We start from the raw sequence: 19,450 nt of genomic DNA on the forward strand, positions 1-19,450 counted from the left end.
CAGAACTGCAGATCAGGTTTGTTCTATAAGGATGGATCAGAGCAGAGGAGACTCAGTCATTGATTAAAAAAAGGACTGACAGGTCTTTAAAACATTTCAAGTACAGTGGTCTATGAAATACTGAAAGATACATATTTGACCACGCATCTCAGGATTATAAGAGATTATACTGAGTGTAAGTGCCAGACACAAAGCCATGATTATTAAATGATTGAACCCGCATTTTGTGGGAAATGATACTGTCTGTCTCTCTACTCTTTTTATCGGAACAAATCAACATACTTACATTTGGTTCTGAGATAGAAAAAGTAGTTTTGTATGTGTCTATAGCTCATGGATAGCTTTTTTACACTTCCTCCTCCCCACAGGTTATTGCTACTTTTGTCTACTTTCTGTACCTAGATGCTATACCTTGTCAATATCATAATTCCCTTTGTAGTAATGAAAAAGGCCCAGAAAAATAAGGACATTGGAGGAAAAGGAGTTGAGGGGAAAAAAGGGAAAATTCCTGAATTTGATCTTCAAAAAAAAAAACACCCAAAAACCAAAAGAAAAACAATATAATTTGGGGGGACTGTTGTTATTTTTAGAATAATAGCACAAAATATTTATGATAAATTCTCACAAACTGAACCCCAGTCTAAATACTGACTTCATCAAAGTTCCTCCAAATCTCCTCCAAATATTTCTGAACACCGTGTGATATGATGAATTTTAGTATTCAATGTTTGTAATTTGATCTCTGAAGACAAGGAATGAATTTCAAAAGCCTTAGCAGGATGATGCCTTTAGCACTCCTGGTATTTCCCTCAGGGTAAAGAAGACAGACTGAGCGCTTGGCTCCCCCTGTTGGTGTCTATCTGGTGGCTCTTATATAATGCACCCTGTCCTCCCGATTGGGTCAGAAATGAAGTAGCCTCAGCTGATTCCTAAAGAGATGATTGATAATAACTTGTTCCTTACCATGGTAGATGACTGTGGAGAGAGGGGGATAGAGACTAAATACAAAAAAAAGCTGTTAGAAGAAGATGTAATCTTACTCCCTGTGCTGTGATCGTGAAATCTGCCTAGAAGCTGGAAAAAATAAAGTCCCCAAGCAGTATCCCAGATAGTACTTCTGTAAGAGCATGGTGCTGAGAACAGAATGTTTTAATGTCCCTTCCTTTTCTCAGGCTTGTATTTTCCCAGGTTTTTTTTTTTTTTTGGATGGGGAGTATGATAATTTGTAATTATTTAAACTAATAAATGAACAAGCAAAAGAATAGATAAGCTTGACTCAATCTAATCATTTTGAAAGATTCATAAGGATAGATTTATTTTGAGAAATATTAGACCCAGAAGAAGTAGGAAGGGCTAATAATACCTTATGCCACGTGCTTACAGAAAGCACCCATTTTCCTAAAAGTAAGTGGAAAAAACATTTTGTAGCTTCTACTAAGTTCTACAAGCCTAATGGTTCTTTAATGTTAAAAATTTCTTTTGTTATAATTTTCTTTGCTCCTCAAAAAACAGCAAACTATGAGCTTAAAATTCTGTAGCTTGCCATTCTAACAATTTAAAAATAAAGCAAATTTAATGAGTATAATATATCGTTTCTATATTTGAGAATTCTTTTAAGTGTAATGATACAAAGAATACATTTCTATTTTTAAACTAATATGAATTCAAATTGAAGGAGGGGCCACATAACTACATTCTCTCTTCCAGTCTTCCCTCCCTGTCTACCACGTCCCATACAAGACAACGTAAAATTGCTGTCAACATGTCTGTGTTTGACATTCATCAACATCAGATACTTTTGGGGATCACAGGGAACAGGAAACTCTGGGCCGTGGGCAAGGGTCCAGGTGACACTCCCTCAACAACTCTGGACCCTGAGATGAGAACGATACCACTCCTTTCCCCTAAAGCAATCCCAATTCATCTTACTTGAAAGCAGTGAAGGGTGTTTTGTAAGTGCGCTTGTCTTCTGCAAATGAAACTGAAAATGGGTTTTATAAGAACAGAAAACCCACAGAACCACTAAGAAGAAGAGGAACGGTGGAAATGGTACTCCAATAATTGGGGTGAACACTGCTCCTACAAATTCTATTTTGGAGAACGAGTAAGATGAATCGTAGAAGAAAAAGCAACCAAGTCAGGATTTTTTGCAAGGATTTGAATCTGTGCTTGCAACTCATTCTTACTTATGGGTTTTTTTACTCACCACTGAGGCTCTGACAGCTTGAGAGGTAGTGCCAGGGCACCCTCCATATTATAAAGTTCCTAAATCCCTCAAGTCACCAGGCATTTAGTTATTAACAGTGTAGTAAAGGAGCCCATGGTGAATGCACGCAGTGGACAGATGCACTATTTCACCGAGAAGACAGTTTCCACAAAGGACCCAGGCAAACACTTTGCCGATGTCTTCACGGTGTGGGATTAGAATGAGCTTCCCCTTATAATGATGCACTGCTGTGCCCTGCAATGCTCCACAGGGGAGGGAGAGCCGAATCCCTCTCTGCGCTAGCTCATATACCAACAGATTCTGCATAAAAGAGGCTGAAATTGGAAGTTGCAAAGGGATCATGACTAAGACTTTATGGTCACGCCTCAGCACAGTTAGCAATTGCCATCAACTTCATTTGGGGACAGCAGAGGAAAGGAGTCAAGGGCTCTGAAAAGACCTCCTGCTTCAGGTACTGGGCGACATAGAAACCAGTAGACAGAGGACTCATTGAAACTCATCACCACTACATTCCTGTACCTCCAAACAGGGAGGCCAGGGGTAGAAGCACGTAGTAAGGGCTTCATAAGGAGTATGGGATGCACTTCTAGACAAGCCAGGCTCATGCAGGCCTTATGGAAGCAGGGTTTCTTGGGGCCTGTAGGAAAAGCCTTTCATTCTTTCATCCTGAGAAATACAAATTCTTCTGGAGTTTAGTTTGTGTTTTTGCTTTTGTTTTCATTAGAGTTGGTGCAAGGAGTACTCACTGCAGTTAATTTACTTGGCAACTTGAGCAAGGAATTTTTTTTTTACAAAATATAATTCTTTTTTTATTTGATTTCTGTGGACAGAAGTATGGGATTCCCCCAAGACATGGATAGGAAGAGAAGAGATGTGGATGGAGGTTGAGTTAATGGGAAGGTCACCAGTGGCAAGGTGGTGAGGGAGCAGTGGCCAGGGCACAGGTACAAAAAGCAGTAATAAAATGGGCAGTCATGAGCATAACAGAGAGCTTTGAATGCAAAAGTAGAGGTAAAAAAAAATCAGTTAATGAATTATGTATCTCCAAACCCACAGTTGGATCAGAGATTAAATTTCCGCTTCTTGCTGAATTGAAAAGGAAACTGAGTAATCAGTATAGAGCAAAGCTGGTTTGGTATATGGTAGAACTGGGATGTTTTGGCTAATCAATAACTCCAGTGAACTGGATTCTGCATAAACCAGTTTGTGCAGGTCTGGCTGCTAGTGGGTTACAGACCTCACTTGGTTGAGACCATTATTCTATTGTTTGCTTTATTTAGCAAACACTTGGTCTTCTGATTCTGAGTCAGCATTCAAAAATTAATCTCATTGTGTTCTTTTCATTATCAAAGCTCACTCAGCACTAGGCCCTGAGAAAGAGTTGTAGAAGAGAGTCTGAATGGCCTGTGGGAAATTTATATGTGTTGGTTGGCCTATTTGGAGAAAGGTCAGGATGATTCCCTGGCTGGTGTCAAAGGGAAAGAAACAGTTTTCTGGCAAATAGGGGCCCTTATTTCTTAGTATTTGTAGATCTTAGCACTGTATCTTGAAAAAAACTACTTGCTAATACTTCATTCAGACAACTGGAGGAATGTCTTTTACTTTCATTGTTTCAAACACATATGCCAGAAAATGTCACAAAGTAGGCTCCACCCCTTCCCAATATTTTCCTCTCCCTTCCACACATTTGCTAGAACAAGCCGAGAAATCACAGCCCTCGTGGAAACAGAAAAACTCAACACGGCCCCCACTCTTTCTCCTTTCCTCATTTATTCTAGCAGGATAGTCTTTTTTCTGTCTTTCTTGATTCAATTCATATATTAATTATATTTTCTCTCAGTACATCGTGTCAGAGTACTATGAATAAAGCAATCTTCAAAAGCAAATGCTATGTTCTTCATTTGCTCCCATTTGAAACACAAGCTTTATTCATAATGGCAACCTGGGCTGCAGATGGCTGTGGAACGTACGCTCTACACACATTCCTCTCCTTGGCTCTCCCAGACATCCCCTCCTCTTGTGGTTTCCTAGAGTCAGGGTTAAGCACTTTCTCCTCAAAGGGAGACCCACTATTAAATTTTTTTAACTATGTACTAAAGTTACTGACTATTCCAGAGCAACATATGCCCAAAGCATTCAGTGGGATATTAATTTTAAACTAATCTTTAATTACGTAATGAGCTCCTGGGAAATGATTCTGTCTCCAAGGGCCAAATAACTGGGGGAAAAAAGAAACTGAGGCGTATGAGGTGGGAGGCATAGAACAATGTCATTCTCCTTTGTCTCTTTACATGTACATAAAATGTTTACGAATCGTATTCTCCTTTGAGAATAATTACCACTTGATTATGCTTTCGGGGCTTCAGTGGCAATACTGCTGATGATAATAGCTGATGTTTATTGAACAATTCATATATGCCAGACCTTTTAGGAAGAATTTTACAAGGACCATCTTATTTTGTTCTTACAACACACCTGTTAGTTCATTTTCATTATATAGAAGAGGTCAGACTGTTAACTCTGAGCACTGTAAGGTGGGCTATCAGGCTGACACATTACTCAAGCTTCCTCAGTTGAAGTGAGGTTACTTTAAGTTGTGATAGTCATTTAAAAAACGGTATACCCAATTAAAAGATAATATAAGACATGCTTTTGATCACAACCTTATGTGTTGATAGAGATCTAGGTTAGGTTGTCACAGTTGATAGAAATCTATGACCTTGAAAAATTATTCCATGGCAGAAAGCTAAAGGCAGGTTAAAGCACTTGTATGAGAAATGCTTTGCAATGTGGACATTTTGCTGATAAAAAATATGTTTAGTCTGCTAGAAAATAATTATGGGTCACCTTTAAAGAGTCTAAAACACACAGATGTCAGATTATATCTGTCACAAGCTGTCAAAAATGTTTTCTGTCAACCTAAAATTGTCTAGGGATTGTTCCAAATCCACATAATTTTACTAACTGCTATTGTTCTGTTAGGGTGTTTGAAACAACATATACATGTAGAAAGACACACACTGTCTTGCAGTTTCCTCTTGTCCACATGAGACTTGGCTTCAGGGAGCAAAGGTCAGGAATACTGCACGCTCTTGACATGGATTTAATGTAGCCATTTTCACATAAAAGCAATTACCTAAGCACTGGATTGCACTGATTACTTCCAAAATTTTTGGAGCGCCATCTGCTCTTTCCTGCTTAAGCCACTTAGAAAACAAAACCAAACCAAGCAACCCCAGAAAAGTAAAGGTTTCCAGGAGTTTAAAATTAACAACCACACAGTGACTCAGTACTGCATAAGTACTGTGGAAAGAAAACAAACAACAAATTCATATGAGAAGATGAAGGTCAAACCCTGAGTGTGAAAATAGGTCACAAAAAGGGATGTCTTCGATTACTAATAGGTCCAAGGTTTATTTTGGGGGTGGATGGGAATGTTGTAAAATTAACCTGTAGTGATAGCCCACAGCTTTGTAAATATACTATATAGCCATGGTACACTCGAAATAGGTGAATTTTATGGTATGCAAATTATATGTCAATAAAGCTGTTAAAAAAGGAAAAAGAGAAGAAAAAAGAAAGTCCTGAAAAGACAGAAACCACAGAATGGGCAAGTGAAAATGAACTCAGAAAAGAGATGATGGCAGTTTCACATCAGTAACACATTTATTCTTTACTTTCTCCAGCATATTTCAAGGTACCCTTTTAAGAATATGGGAATGGATTAAATAAAGTTTCCCCAACATATTCTTTTAAAAAGCTGAACCCTCTTCCCTTTCTTCACTCACCCAGGGGATCTGATTGTCCAGAGTGGCCCCTTTTTCTAATTTACATAAGGATACTCCACAGGCTAGCAGTGATGCTGCTAACTTAATCAGGTGGAACCATAAAGCATGACAAGTCTAGCGTATATAACTACGACATTATCTCAAATTTTAAATGTCTGGCAAAAATGAATGTTCCTATATTTCATACCTCCTTTATTTCTATTTCAAAACCCCATTTAAAATTTTTAAAATGTTTATTTACTTTTTACAGAGAGAGAGAGAGAGGCAGGCAAAGAGAGAGGGAGACACAGAATCTGAAGCAGGCTCCAGGCTCTGGGCGGTCAGCACACAGCCCAACGCGGGGCTCGAACCCATGAACTGTGAAATCCTGACCTAAGCCAAAGTCCTATGCTCAACTGACTGAGCCACTCAGGCACCCTCAAAACCCTTTTTGAATAAAGGGTGATCTGATAAAATAGTCTGATCAGGAGACAGAAGGGATCACTGAGAGGCTCTTTAATTTTCTAAACTTGTTTAGCCCCTTTGCTGATTTCTCAGACAAATGGTTACCAAATAACTAATTACCCTGAAATATCTGACTTCAGTACATTAGAAAGGAAAGAGGCAGATTGAACTTAATTATTATACCTTATAAGATTACTAATTGTGACATTAAATACTGTCAGAAATCCAAAACAAATGTTCTTTCTTTTAACTCTAATTAAACTTAATTTTCAAATTAATATTAATTTTTACATATTAACAAAATATTTTTTTGGCCAGGGGCAGATTTAGCAGAAAGATAAATCTCAAGTGTTTTCAACAAGCAAAGGCTGAAAACACCATCTGGGTGGACAACAGCTTAGGTAAAACAGAATTAACAATCTGCCTCTACCTGTAAATGTCCTCCATCCCTGCTGATAAGAGAAGCAAGTTTTAGAATGCATTTGATAGCTTTAAACGTTCAAGAGAATATCTAAGACCTGGTTTTTCTTCTTTTTTTAAAAACTTTTTTAATGTTTATTTATTTTTGAGATAAAGAGAGAGAGTACAAGTTGGGGAGGGACAGAGAGAGGGAGAGACGGGTGGGGGAAGACACAGAATCTGAAACAAGCTCCAGGCTCTAAGCTGTCAGCACAAAGCCCAACACGAGGCTCAAACTCATGAACCTCAAGATCATGACTTGAGCCAAAGTCAGAGACTTTATGGACTGAGCCACCCAGGCACCTCTAAGACATGCTTTTTCTACATTTTCCTCTCTCTAACCAAAATTAACATATATCTCCAATTTCTAATAAGGATTATAAATTATTTCATTTTCTGAGGTACAGATGACTTTTTTTTCATCTTCCCACAAACTTGCATACATTTCAATAAAAGAGATTTACTCATTTATTCTAACATGTTTCCTTTATGTTATTTATATTACATAGCATTATGACCTAGGTTTAGCCATTCCTCATGGAATTATTGGGGATAATTAGCAGGTCTAAAAGTAGATAATGAAAGTGAAGTTCAGGCAGGTCACGATAGGCCCAGAGTCCTGCAGATATTCAGCCTTCTAGTGCATGTTTTTTATTACACTTGCATGCATTAATATTTCATGTACTAGAGCCAGGACTATAGTTTATAATAATAGATTACATTTGCAGGAGCGTATAGCAGATGTGTGTGTGTGCGTGTGTGTGTGTGTGTGTGTGTGTGTGTGTCTATATATCCATAAAACATTTATATGTTGCTTCTGTTTGGTTTTGCTTTTACCCAGTATCCATGTATTCTCCCTTGATAACTGAATGCTGAGAACTTCCATTTAGGTAAACAGGTACAGAGGCTTCAGCCAATCACCATCCCCTGGCTGTGGCAATTAGTTCTAGGAAAAGCATGAGTGTTCATTTAGAGCCAATTAGATGCAGTAAGCCTTATTCCTGAAACTTCTAGGAAAAGCATCTCCCTTTTTCTCTGCATCTTTTTTTACTACTATCTGAGGGAAACCTGAATGACAATGAGGCTAACTCAGAGGAAGTGAGGAAAGGAAAGAAAGGAAAGAAAGGAAAGAAAGGAAAGAAAGGAAAGAAAGAAAGGAAAGAAAGAAAGAAAGAAAGAAAGAAAGAAAGAAAGAAAGAAAGAAAGAAAGAAAGAAAGAAAGAGAAGGAAAGAGAGAAATATGATCAAGGTGATACTTACTGTTTGTTTTTTTTTAAACAGACACTGTGTAGTGCTTACACTGGGCCAGGCATAGTCTTAAACACTTTACAAATATAATTCATTTAATCAGGTGGGTACATTTACAATCTTGACATTATAATTAAGGAACTTGCCTAATGTCACCCAACTAATAGATGAAGGAATAATAGGGATTTGGACCCAAATGATCTGGCTCCGGTTTCTGTTCTCTTATACTATGCTATGGACACATGTTTGGCCTTTACATTAATGGTAAGGAAATACATAGTTAACAATGGGTTCTCAGGAAAAAAGAAAGAGAAAAAAAGAAGGAAGAGAGAATGGATGACTATCCCTAATTTGTTGCATTTGCCAATTTCTCCAGTACAAATATTCTCACTATGGCTGATTTCAAGCTATTTACATGACATCATCAGGTTTGCACCATTCCTAAAAACTTAATAACCAGAGAGTTGGTGCAAGCCAACTGCTGTACTACACTACTGGAGCTGACACCAAATCTCCCTCTCACAAGACTGTATTTTTGTGAATCTACGAAGTTCCTTTTGGTTTAAGCCATTTTGGGTTAGGCTTTACGTCTCCTGCAATATTAAGGGGTCCTATCTGATTTCAAGTTTCATGGATAATGAAATACTTTCACGGAAGCTACTCTTTGTCATATGAGATGTCCACAGTAACCTCATGAGATGGGCAAATCACTCATCAGTAGTCCCATCTTAATTGATTAGAAACTGAGAGTTGAGGGGTGATGAATTTCATCTGCATAGTACTGACGACATAATTTGCCAGACCGGATGCAAAATGAGAATGCCAGAATTGGGTCCCTTGTTCAAAAATTATTAAGAATTTCAAGATGATGACAGCAGAGCATTAAGCTAAGTGCAGGGGACTTCTGAGACCTGGGCCCTGAGTGATTACCCAGGGTCAGGTGCCATGAAGGTGGCCCCAGGTCTGTGTCACTCAGCTGGTCGGGCAGCCTCTAAACTAAGATCTGTAAGTGCCATAGCCCTTACACTGGATCACAATATTTCCCTGGAAAACAAAAGATGTGTACATAATACATTTCTATATGGAATTTGTTCCTTAAGTTATTAATGATAACTACATGTTGTATAGTGGATCAGTTTCAAGTAAACACACAATTGACTCACTTAAAGACTCCTATGTTGCAATACCTATATATTAGACCACAAGTATATCCAATCTTAATTTCTTATTTACATTTTGTTTCTGTTAGGCAAAGTTAAAATAAATCATACCATAAATTTATTGAGCTATTTAGATAGCACATTTTTTACTTTTCAGACAAAGCTAGAAAAAGAAAACAAATACTATTTCACATATCAGATTTTTAATGATTCTATTGATATATTTCCCCTACCTCTTCTACTCTCCTTCCCACACATACAATACACACACAAGTGCCTTCATTTTGAAAACTTAGGTAACTCCAAATATCCTAAGGATTTTTCTTAAAACAAACAAACAAAAGACAACCTTTTATCTTCCACTATAAAATTTTTTAAGTACCCCAGTTACCCTCTTCCTCATGGAAAATGTGGACCTAAATACAGCTGTTTACAGTGCAATTAACTATTTTTCAAAGTGCTGAGCTAAGTCTAATGGGTTTTATTACTGGGATTCTCACATTCAAAAATCATCATAACCCGTGACAATATTCGGTGATATATGATAATGGAGGAATGAAATGGGAAAAAAAATTTTATATCAGATAAAATGTAGAAGTTGCATTATGCAGTTTTATATAACATCTGGGTTCTACTACTCAATTCTTGATGATTTAAAAAAACAGAAATTTCACCACAATAATCAGCTAAATAATGCTTCAAATTTAATCTGTGCAAACAACCAGCAGATAGTTTATCATGAATTATAACCAAGAAGCAGAGGCTCAATATAAACGTTGCTCTCAACATTTCTATTTACCTGTTGACTAACCCAGGCTATTTAATTTTCATTTATGCTTGAAACATTAGAAGCTGAGAAGAAAAATATTCCAGCTTGTTTCCCTAGAAATATGACAAAATGGTCCAAGTAAGTAAATCCATACAGTGGTATGCTTTAAAGATGATTTTCTAAAGTATTTTAAAATTACAATATTTGTTAATGAATAATGAAAATAAACGTGCCGGCGAAGAGGGGGCTTTCTACTTTGGCCCTGAAAGGAGAGGACTTCAACCCTACGTGATTTATCCATTACCTGTAGGAATATTACCTGCTCAGATCTGTTCTGGTGCTGGTATTGGTACTGAGACAAGGTGTTACAAGAAGAAGCAATTTTGTCCTTCTCAAATTGTTTCTTCACTCTCGCCAAACCACCAGGCACAGTGCACATTTCAGATTCCTCTATCATCTAAGATAATTTAAGAAAAAGGAAGATTCAGCTTTATATCTGCTCAAGATGGAATTTTCAAGCCATTATTTTTTTATAGTTGACAATTATTGATGGGTGGTATATTAAAAAATATGAACATACACGATTATTTCAGCAGGCCCTTATAGAAAACCTTAATAAAAATAATCTCTCCATGTTGTTTTCTCATTTATCAGTTTTTTGATATAAAGTCAGAGGGAACTTCAAAATATTGAGTTAATTCTCTTTATCGCAGATAGATTTTGATATCTGGAGATTAAACCTGTAGAATGTATTTCTCTAATAATACACAGACTCATAGAAATGAGAATAATGGATTCAATTTTAACCCACAGTAAGGTTGTCATTAAAATCCCAAATATCTACATAGGCAACACATTATTAAGAATATTTAAAACATCTGACTCATCCCAAAATGTATTTAAAACACTAAAATAATCCTCTCTTGCTCAAAAATGTCAATATCAGTAATAATAACAACCACTTAATATTAGTGCTGAGTGATTTCTATGTGTTTACATATATCTTGTCATTTAATGTATCTCCAGCCCCTGTGAGATATGGGCATTTAGCCTCATTTTCAAGTGAGGAAATTGGTATTTGGGGAAGTAAGGCAACTTGTTAAGTTCTCATAGCTGCGGTGTATGTAGGAGCTGAAATTTGAACCCCTATCTGTTTTAATGACTGCTGTTTGTCTTAATCACTAGTACCGAAGGAGAGGCAGAAAAACAGCTCATCCAGGATTGGCATACCCCAGGACTCCGCGTTTAGCATTGTTGTGCAAGAATCAGAAGGTTTAACGTTAGAAACATTCTAGGCTATCACTGGCATTTTGCAGAACGGAAAGCCTAATTCAACAGGCATCATTTGGAACAACTTGAAAAACACTGAGGAACCTTGTCAGATCTCACGCCCCTGTGGGAAGTGTAGTAACTTAAGGATTTGGTTTTGATGATTCAACACACTCCTCAGCCTAGCGGGCACTCAAACCCAGATGGGATGATAAGTCGCAAGCAAACAGGCCTCATGCCAACCAGCCCTCCTCCAGGAAGCTTGGAGGTCTGCTTAAAACTGGGAAGAGATTCAGCAATGCTTCACACTACAGGAGGTCTCCTGAGGTCTGGCCCAGTCCTGACATAACCTTGAAGCCTTGAGACCTGACAGTAACTGGATACTGTGAGCTAAGGCCTCCATAACATGGACTGTGGACGCCTGGGATCCTGGAACCTCTACTCCAATATGCAGTTTCTCAAACTGATACTGACAATACAACTATTATCTTGGGGTTTCCCATATTCCAAAATACTGGAGGATGAATCAATACTCAAGATTATCTAAATTAATAGCAACTTTAAGTGGTTGCTCTAGGAAGTTCATAACCTTTCCCTAGTTCCATAAACTATCCAATATTTAAGAAAATGTGTACTTGCTATCTGGGAAGACGGGATAAGAATGTATAGCTATATGTTTTAGATGTATATTCTATCAAATTCTGCAACAAACTTCAAATATAAATCCCGGCCTGTTACTGCCATTTGATACATGTTAAGGTCATTAGAAAGTATGGCATCTATTTTGAAATTTAAGATAAAGAAGGGAAAAGGTGAATTAAGGCCACAATATTTCTTGTACCTCCCCCCTTGCCATTTAATGTACATAAATGGCCTTCCTTGATTGATCAGACATAGATAATATATGAGTATTAAATTATGGAAATTAAGGCAATTATGGGTAAGAAAAAGCCCGCTCTTTCTAGCAACTATAAACATTGTCCAAATCATGTGCAAATTAATCTAATAAGCCTCAGTAATTATGCTAATGACTGAATACTTTCCTAGTAATTGCATTTTCACAAAAATATCAGTTCTGATACCGAACATGTTGCTTCTCATCTATCAAATGGATTAAAAAACCGATAAACCGGTTCCTTTCCTTTAGCATTGCCCTTCGGAATCAGACCACGTTACACGTGTTGGTTATTTTTTATCAGTGGTACTACTATTGTACACTATTGCTGCTGCTCACCCACCTAAGTGAGGAAGTTCTTTGAGCTGTAGTCCGGTGGTGGGCCTATGGTTTCTTTATTCAGCTCAGCTTGTAAATGGAGGTTTACATATGTTAGATGGAGGACGAGCTCAAGGAGCAGTCTGCGGTCACCAGCTGGCGTGAGCTTTCCTTGCTCAGGTGAAGAGCCTACCCGTGACTTTCCCTTGTTTAGCCCCATCTACTATACATCTCAACTAACCCACGTTATTGTAAATGACCACATAACTTAGATTGCTTTGTATTAAACATTTTTAGGTTTATCTTTATTCAATGTTTCTTATTCTTGGACTCGGAAATAAGATTTGGAATCTAATGGGTATGCCTATAATAAGGAGGCCATTTTATTGACAAACTGATTTAAATACCTAACACAGAATCTACTTAATATGAAGTTATTTTAATAATACGGTAATTTAGCTACCTAACACTTACCTAGGCTAATACATTATACAATCATCTATTTTCTTCACAAAGAACTGACCTTGGGTTCCGGGACACAGTAGACATAATACAATTTGGGGAATTGGACAAATATAATTCTAATCCCAGTTCTGACATTTAAAAACCTTAGACTAGAGTTTGTGAACCTCAGCTGTATTTCTGATAAACTGGGAAAACAATAGATTTTCCACATATTTCTTGTGAGTGCTAAAAAAGATAAGGAAAGTAAAACTGCACAGCACAGAATCTGGTATTTTAATTCATTGCTTAACAAGTGTTACCTCCCCCTTCTCTTCTAGGGTGCTTCTGCACACCACTGCCTTTCCATAGGTGTGACTTTTATTTAGGTTCAACTACATCCCATCTGGCTGTGGCTAGGATCATCAGAAACCGATCTCAATGTGACTGAAATATAATGGATTCAGTTTGGGGCCAAATCAGAGGCTTTCAGATTAGGCACATAAACTAACTTAGATTATTTGTGTAGAAGAAATGTTCTTAAAGGCAGTTTACGTATTTTTTTTTTTTTTTTGACAGAGAGTAGGAGGAGGGGCAGAGAAAAATGGGGGGAGAGAGACTCTTAAGCAGGCTCCATGCCCAGTGCAGAGTCCAATGCGGGCCTTGATCCTGTGACCCTGAGATCATGACCTGAGCTGAAATCAAGAGTCTGATACTTAACCAACTGAGATACTCAGGCACTCTTCCATGATTTGTTAACTGAATACACATTTGATGTATCTGACCAGAGAAGGCAGTAAGGTAGTAGGTTTGTTTTCCTTAGATATTTACCAGGATTTCTCTGAGATAATATATGTGCTCTCCCCTCTCCCAATATTTACTTAGGGCCAAACCAAATAATAGGGCATTTGCTGGGCCACAGATGCTTTCTGTATGAGAGGAGGCAGTTGAATACAGTTAAAAGAGCACAGGAGTCCAGAGACCAGGAATTTAGCCTGGCTTTGTCACTAATACATCATGGCCCATAAATCTCTCCCCCTTGGTTTGTTTTGACTGTAAATAAGCAGAGAAGAGAAAGATTATTAACTATTTTAAATGTAGGCTACCTTCATAATAACATTACATTTTTTTTGCTTTTGTATTAAATAGTGGGGTAATTTAGTTTTCTTAGTGCACGATTTAAATATTCTCTTTTTCAGCACAGTATGGTATATTCTCCTAGTGCCTGTAAAGATTAAAATCTTCCTAAATTAAAAAAAAATGTTTGCTAAGTAACACCTCTTTCACTAGGTACTTTCAAAGTCACTTTGTTTTCCCAAGTATCTTTTCTCCACTTTAGAACATGAATTTGTAGTAAAATTCCCTAATGATCCAGCAGGGGGTGCTATCTAAGAAGACTGGCAGGAGGCACTGACTGGAGCGATACTATTTATTTTGGAAGAGATCTAGCTACTTCTGTGATTTCTGTACATTCATTCAAAATCCATGCTGCATCTAAAATGGATTTTAATGACTATGTAAAAACTTAAATGCCATTTAGAATTACAATATTGTTAATGAGTTTGGCACAGTCAGCCTTGTCTCTAAATAATTTGTAAAGAAGAATGTTAAGAGTAGCTATTTTAGAATGCCACCCTTCTTGGCTATTCTTTCTCTCTCTTTCTCTTTTGGCTAAATGAACAACTTTGCTAATTTGGAGATTATAATTATAAAAGAGCATCCTTATATTCCATTAAGCTATAAAGCTGCTACTAATAAAATGACTCATCAAACCCTGTGGATTGAAGGCCACAGATGATAGAACCCAACAAATTCTTTTGAACATGACTTTATTATGCTTTGGCTCTAAAATTGGTGGTCCTACTGAATCCTGCTGTTTCCTATAATCATAATTGGTTTAGCAGAGTGCCTACATTGCTAATCTCCCTCATTTCTATGTTGATTAAGCTACTCCTAATGGATTTAGTGCATACAGAGAAATGAGAAAAGCAAAAAAAAAAAAATTATATTGCCAGTGAATTTAAATGAACTATACATGAGACCAAGGAGGGCGGCATGCAGACCCACATTATTAAAATTTGAAATTAATTCCCAACCTTCCTGAGGAGAATAGCTATAGGTTAAATGATAATGATGGCAATAATAACACATTTATACTCTGCCTTATGGCTTACACGTAAATTATCTCTTTGACTTCTCTCTAAGACCCTCTGTGGTAGATGGCTATTCCCATTCAGTTAAGGAAACTGAAGCTCAGAGAGGGGTTAAGATAGTAGCCCAATTCACACAGCTAGTAAGTAGCAGCACTGAAGCCTCAATTCATATCCTTGACTTTGATCAACACTGTGTCTGTGCTTTCTCTGCTTTATCCCACCACCCAGTGGTATTCTTGCACTGCAGTGTAAGGAGAGTGTGTGAAGGGCAGACAAAAAGCACACTGGCTAATGCGGAACCACCAGGAGCAGCTTACATTGGCAGAGAAGCTGCGGCAGTCACCCCTGGAAACAGCTGCCTGGTACCTCGCCATTCGCTCCTTCAAGGACACCACCTCCTGGAGGTCTGACACGCCCTCGCTCTGTGCAGCACTGTCTTCTGCAAATCCACTCGCAGGCTTATTAGGGCCAACAGTCACTGCAAACAAATGTAGCATGCTCAGATATGTGTTTCAGGCTTTGAAAAGAAAATAGCATCACCTTACAAACAGAAAAGGCATTTAAAATATCTGCCCTCATAAAACAGACTGCATCATTTCACAGCACTCTATTTGCAATGTTCCACGGTTGCCCTCTTTTCTTTGAGCTTTCAAGCAAAGCTACAAAATGCCTATACAGGAGCATATGCTTATGAGAACATCAAACAAAAATATTGTTTCTACTCCTACTCCTGTGCTTATTCTGATGAAAGACAGTGATTTATTAAGAGCTTCATAATGTTAGTAATGAACATTCCTGAGGCACCGTGGGTTGAATTTTAGGTTAAACGCAGTAAGCGCATTATCTCACTTGCTTCTCTTGTTCTCTAACAACCACATGAGGTAGATGCTATTATTTTCTAAAATTTATAGGTAAGAAAATGGAGAGTCACAGTAGTTAAAAAATTTTCCCATGATCACATAATTAATTAGAGGCAGATGTGATGGGTGGACCAAATCTTTAGCATGTCTAAAACCTACTCTTTGCTTCTCTCCCCACTCCTTAACACTCAGGGAGATGGATCTAGCCAAAATAAGTGATTGCCATGAGAATTATAGACTGTGGATTTATTTCCTTTATTCACAGAGACGAGAATACACGAGAAAAAAATAATAGTACTGTTAGAAAAAGCTTTGTCAGTCACCCATTTCAGATGGCCTGATATTTCCCCATTTAAGCCATCTACTTGACAAAAATACATGGTAACAGGAATTACATACTCAGAAACAGAGCAAAAGACTGATTGCATGATCACAGAATAACAGTTGTTAGAAACAGAAAGGTCCTAAAAACCATATAGTCTTACCTAATCTAACCAGCTCTTTTTGGCAAAGGGAAACACGTTTCCTTATGTGAGAGGAAGACAAGTGCTCTCTGTGGTTATGTGATTCTCTATGGTTTTTTAGTTATATGTGCCAGAGCTGGTCTCAAAACTAGATCTTCATATTTAATCTAGTGTTCTTGGCTGTTATCACTTTGCTTGATGGTTTACTATTCACTTTTAAAGAACTCTAATTCCAAAACCATTGCAAGGCTTCCTTCTGGGACCAATCATATACATATGTGTATGCATGTATGCATATATATTCAATACTCATTCATGCTCTCCCTGCCTTTCACCTTAGGGCTGGTAGTTTCTGGAGCTCATGGAGTAGGGCTCATTGGTATACTTTATTTGGATTGGTTTGATTTCCTCACTGTAAATCAAGGCCTAAACAATCCCAGGTGACAGATACCCACGTTGTTTCTTTTCTTTCCTATTCTTCCTGCCTCCTCCCCAAGCTCCCACATTGAACCATCTTATAGAATTGTTTGCTTTCTCTATTTTCTTTTTGTTTAAGGTTTATGTACACAATAGCAGTTGAGAACAACCTATGTGATCAGAAAAAATTAAAAACCATTTGTGTTTTGGCTCCCTGAGTATCTGGTTTTCCATAAGAACTTCTTATTCAAGTAAACATTTTCATATATTTCAGTTAAAACTGTAAATATATTTTACTTAAAATGCTTTCAAGAAATACAAAATATACAGGAATACGAAGTTGTGATATATGAACACTATGACTGTATAACACTGATTTGTTCATAACAAATGTCAGTTATATTTGAAATTCACCTGTCATTCAAAACTTCACATTAATACAAAGGTACATTCCTTCAGTTGATTCTGATAAGAAGACGACATTCTCACCTGCCACTGAAAGTCTTTTACATGATAAAGAAAATATATCTTTATTTCTCTCTGTGGATTATCTATTTGCACAGACGAATTCAGTTTATATTCAGCTGTGCTATTACTTTGTTGTGAATGATTACTATACAGATTTTATTGATCATGACTCCCTAAAGTTTTTCCACATTAAAATACAAATTTTGTATATTGTTCATAAAGATGTTCTTTTATTTATCTTAACAGAAAGTCAGCAGTTTATTTTTGCTAAAATTTACAGACGGTATTTATTTTTTAAATATTTGAGTTTTATCATTTTTCATCCTACTGGGAAATGCCCAAGACTAGTGGTCAGGAAATGAGTGGCCTGATTACTAAGAGATTTGGATTCCATTGCCTTGTGGCCTTTGACTTTGATCACAGACAAGACACTACGTTTTAATCTCTCCATCTCTCCTTCCTATCTGTAACCTTGCCCGCACAGGGAGTCATGGAGTAGAAAAATTACCTAGAGTTAACAAGCTGTGTTCATATTGTTTCCTAACCTTCTAACTCGATTCCTATCATTTTCTTCACCTGAAAAACAAGGTGATGCTTCCTGCCCACTGTACTATAAAACAGTGTATCTCTCAGCTCCTATCTTAATGCTGATGACACCTGATGTAACTTTTTAAGGTTGATAACACAGCCTCTTTCCTAGGGATAAGTGAGGAAGAAGACAGAGACCTTGGTCCCCTGATCTCATACTGTGCTATTTCAGAAGGCTTGACTCCAACTGAAATTGGATAACAGTGTAAAATGAGTTTAGGGAACATTTAAAAAGAGAGGTGACAAAGAACAAATAAAGATGCTCTTGTCATAAAACACCTATGGAAAAATAGGGGGAAATTTGCATACCTGTAAGTATGCAAATCAGACTGTGAAAGAACATGCCATAAGGCTAAAGTGGTCTGTGAAAAAAGAAAGGAAAAAACAAACTTTTCAAATGACTATTTCTGTTAGAAGTCATTGTAAATATTAACATCACAAAATCATTGTACTAAAATTGACTTGTCTCTGGGGCTTAGTGGTAATTCATTGTGCAGATGAGTATGAAAATCCGAAGAAGTTCAGTGAATTCTCCCACATGTCCAGAGTTAATGGCATAGCTGGACACAGAACTCATTGCACCCTAAACATCAAATGCTTTCTTTTGTTCGCTGATGAGAAAATAATTGCTAACCACCCCCCCCAAATATTCATTCTTTTTATAAGAGAATAAATTCTATAAAGTAGAAAGAACATATAAGTAAGCACCTTGGAAGAAAATATATCATAAAAACTGTAACATACCAAGGATAAGAATGTCTTTTATAAGAAGTCTGAGGTTCTTAGGAAAAATACTTACATTGTTATTTTTTGTAATATACTACAGATAGGTCCACTTTCTATTTCCTTCAATAATGGAGATTATGTTACTACAGATCTGTTTTCTCGAGAACCAAACATGCACTTTTCCTCTGCAGTTTTTACAAACAAAGTGACTAAATCAATCGACCAACAAAATTTGCCCAGTGACAGAACTCATGTCCTCCTAAATTCTTTTTATGGAAAGTCCATGCTTAAAGCATTAAGAAAAAGCAAAGTAGTACAATATAAGATCGTATGCTCTTCTTTTCTTGACCAATTATTCACATGCCTGTAGTCAGTCACAGAAGGATGCTTAGTCACCTTCTGTGTTTCCCTGGAGTAAAATAATAGCTTTAAGAAGTCAGACGTTGGACAACTTAGAAGAAATGGACAAATTCCTAAACACACACTCACTACCAAAATTCACACGGGAAGAAATAGAAAACCTGAACAGACCCATAACGAGTGAAGAAATCGAATCAGTGATCAAAAATCTCCCAACAAATAAGAGCCATGGACCTGATGGTTTCCCTGGGGAATTCTACCAGACATTTAAAACAGAATTAATCCCGATTCTTCTCAAGCTATTCCAAAAAATAGAAGTCGAAGGAAAACTCCCGGACTCATTTTATGAAGCCAGCATCACTCTGATTCCCAAGCCAGACAGAGATCCAGCAAAAA

General features: G+C 37.2%; 1 protein-coding gene across 2 annotated transcripts in view; it reads right to left on the minus strand.

Moving 5' to 3' along the window:
- XIRP2 (xin actin binding repeat containing 2) overlaps positions 1–19,450 on the minus strand; it is a 317,604-nt gene that overhangs the window by 35,082 nt on the left and 263,072 nt on the right. For both annotated transcript variants that reach the window (XM_039250148.1, XM_039250147.1), the window contains exons 3-4: positions 15,489–15,649; positions 10,415–10,552 (exon numbers count right to left, since the gene is read on the minus strand). In XM_039250148.1, coding sequence (XP_039106079.1) covers positions 10,415–10,552; positions 15,489–15,649 — 299 coding nt within the window. The remainder of the gene's footprint in view (positions 1–10,414; positions 10,553–15,488; positions 15,650–19,450) is intronic.

Source organism: Hyaena hyaena, unplaced genomic scaffold (genome assembly GCF_003009895.1).
Source record: "Hyaena hyaena isolate Hyena2069 unplaced genomic scaffold, ASM300989v1 scaffold_363, whole genome shotgun sequence".
NCBI lineage: Eukaryota > Metazoa > Chordata > Mammalia > Carnivora > Hyaenidae > Hyaena > Hyaena hyaena.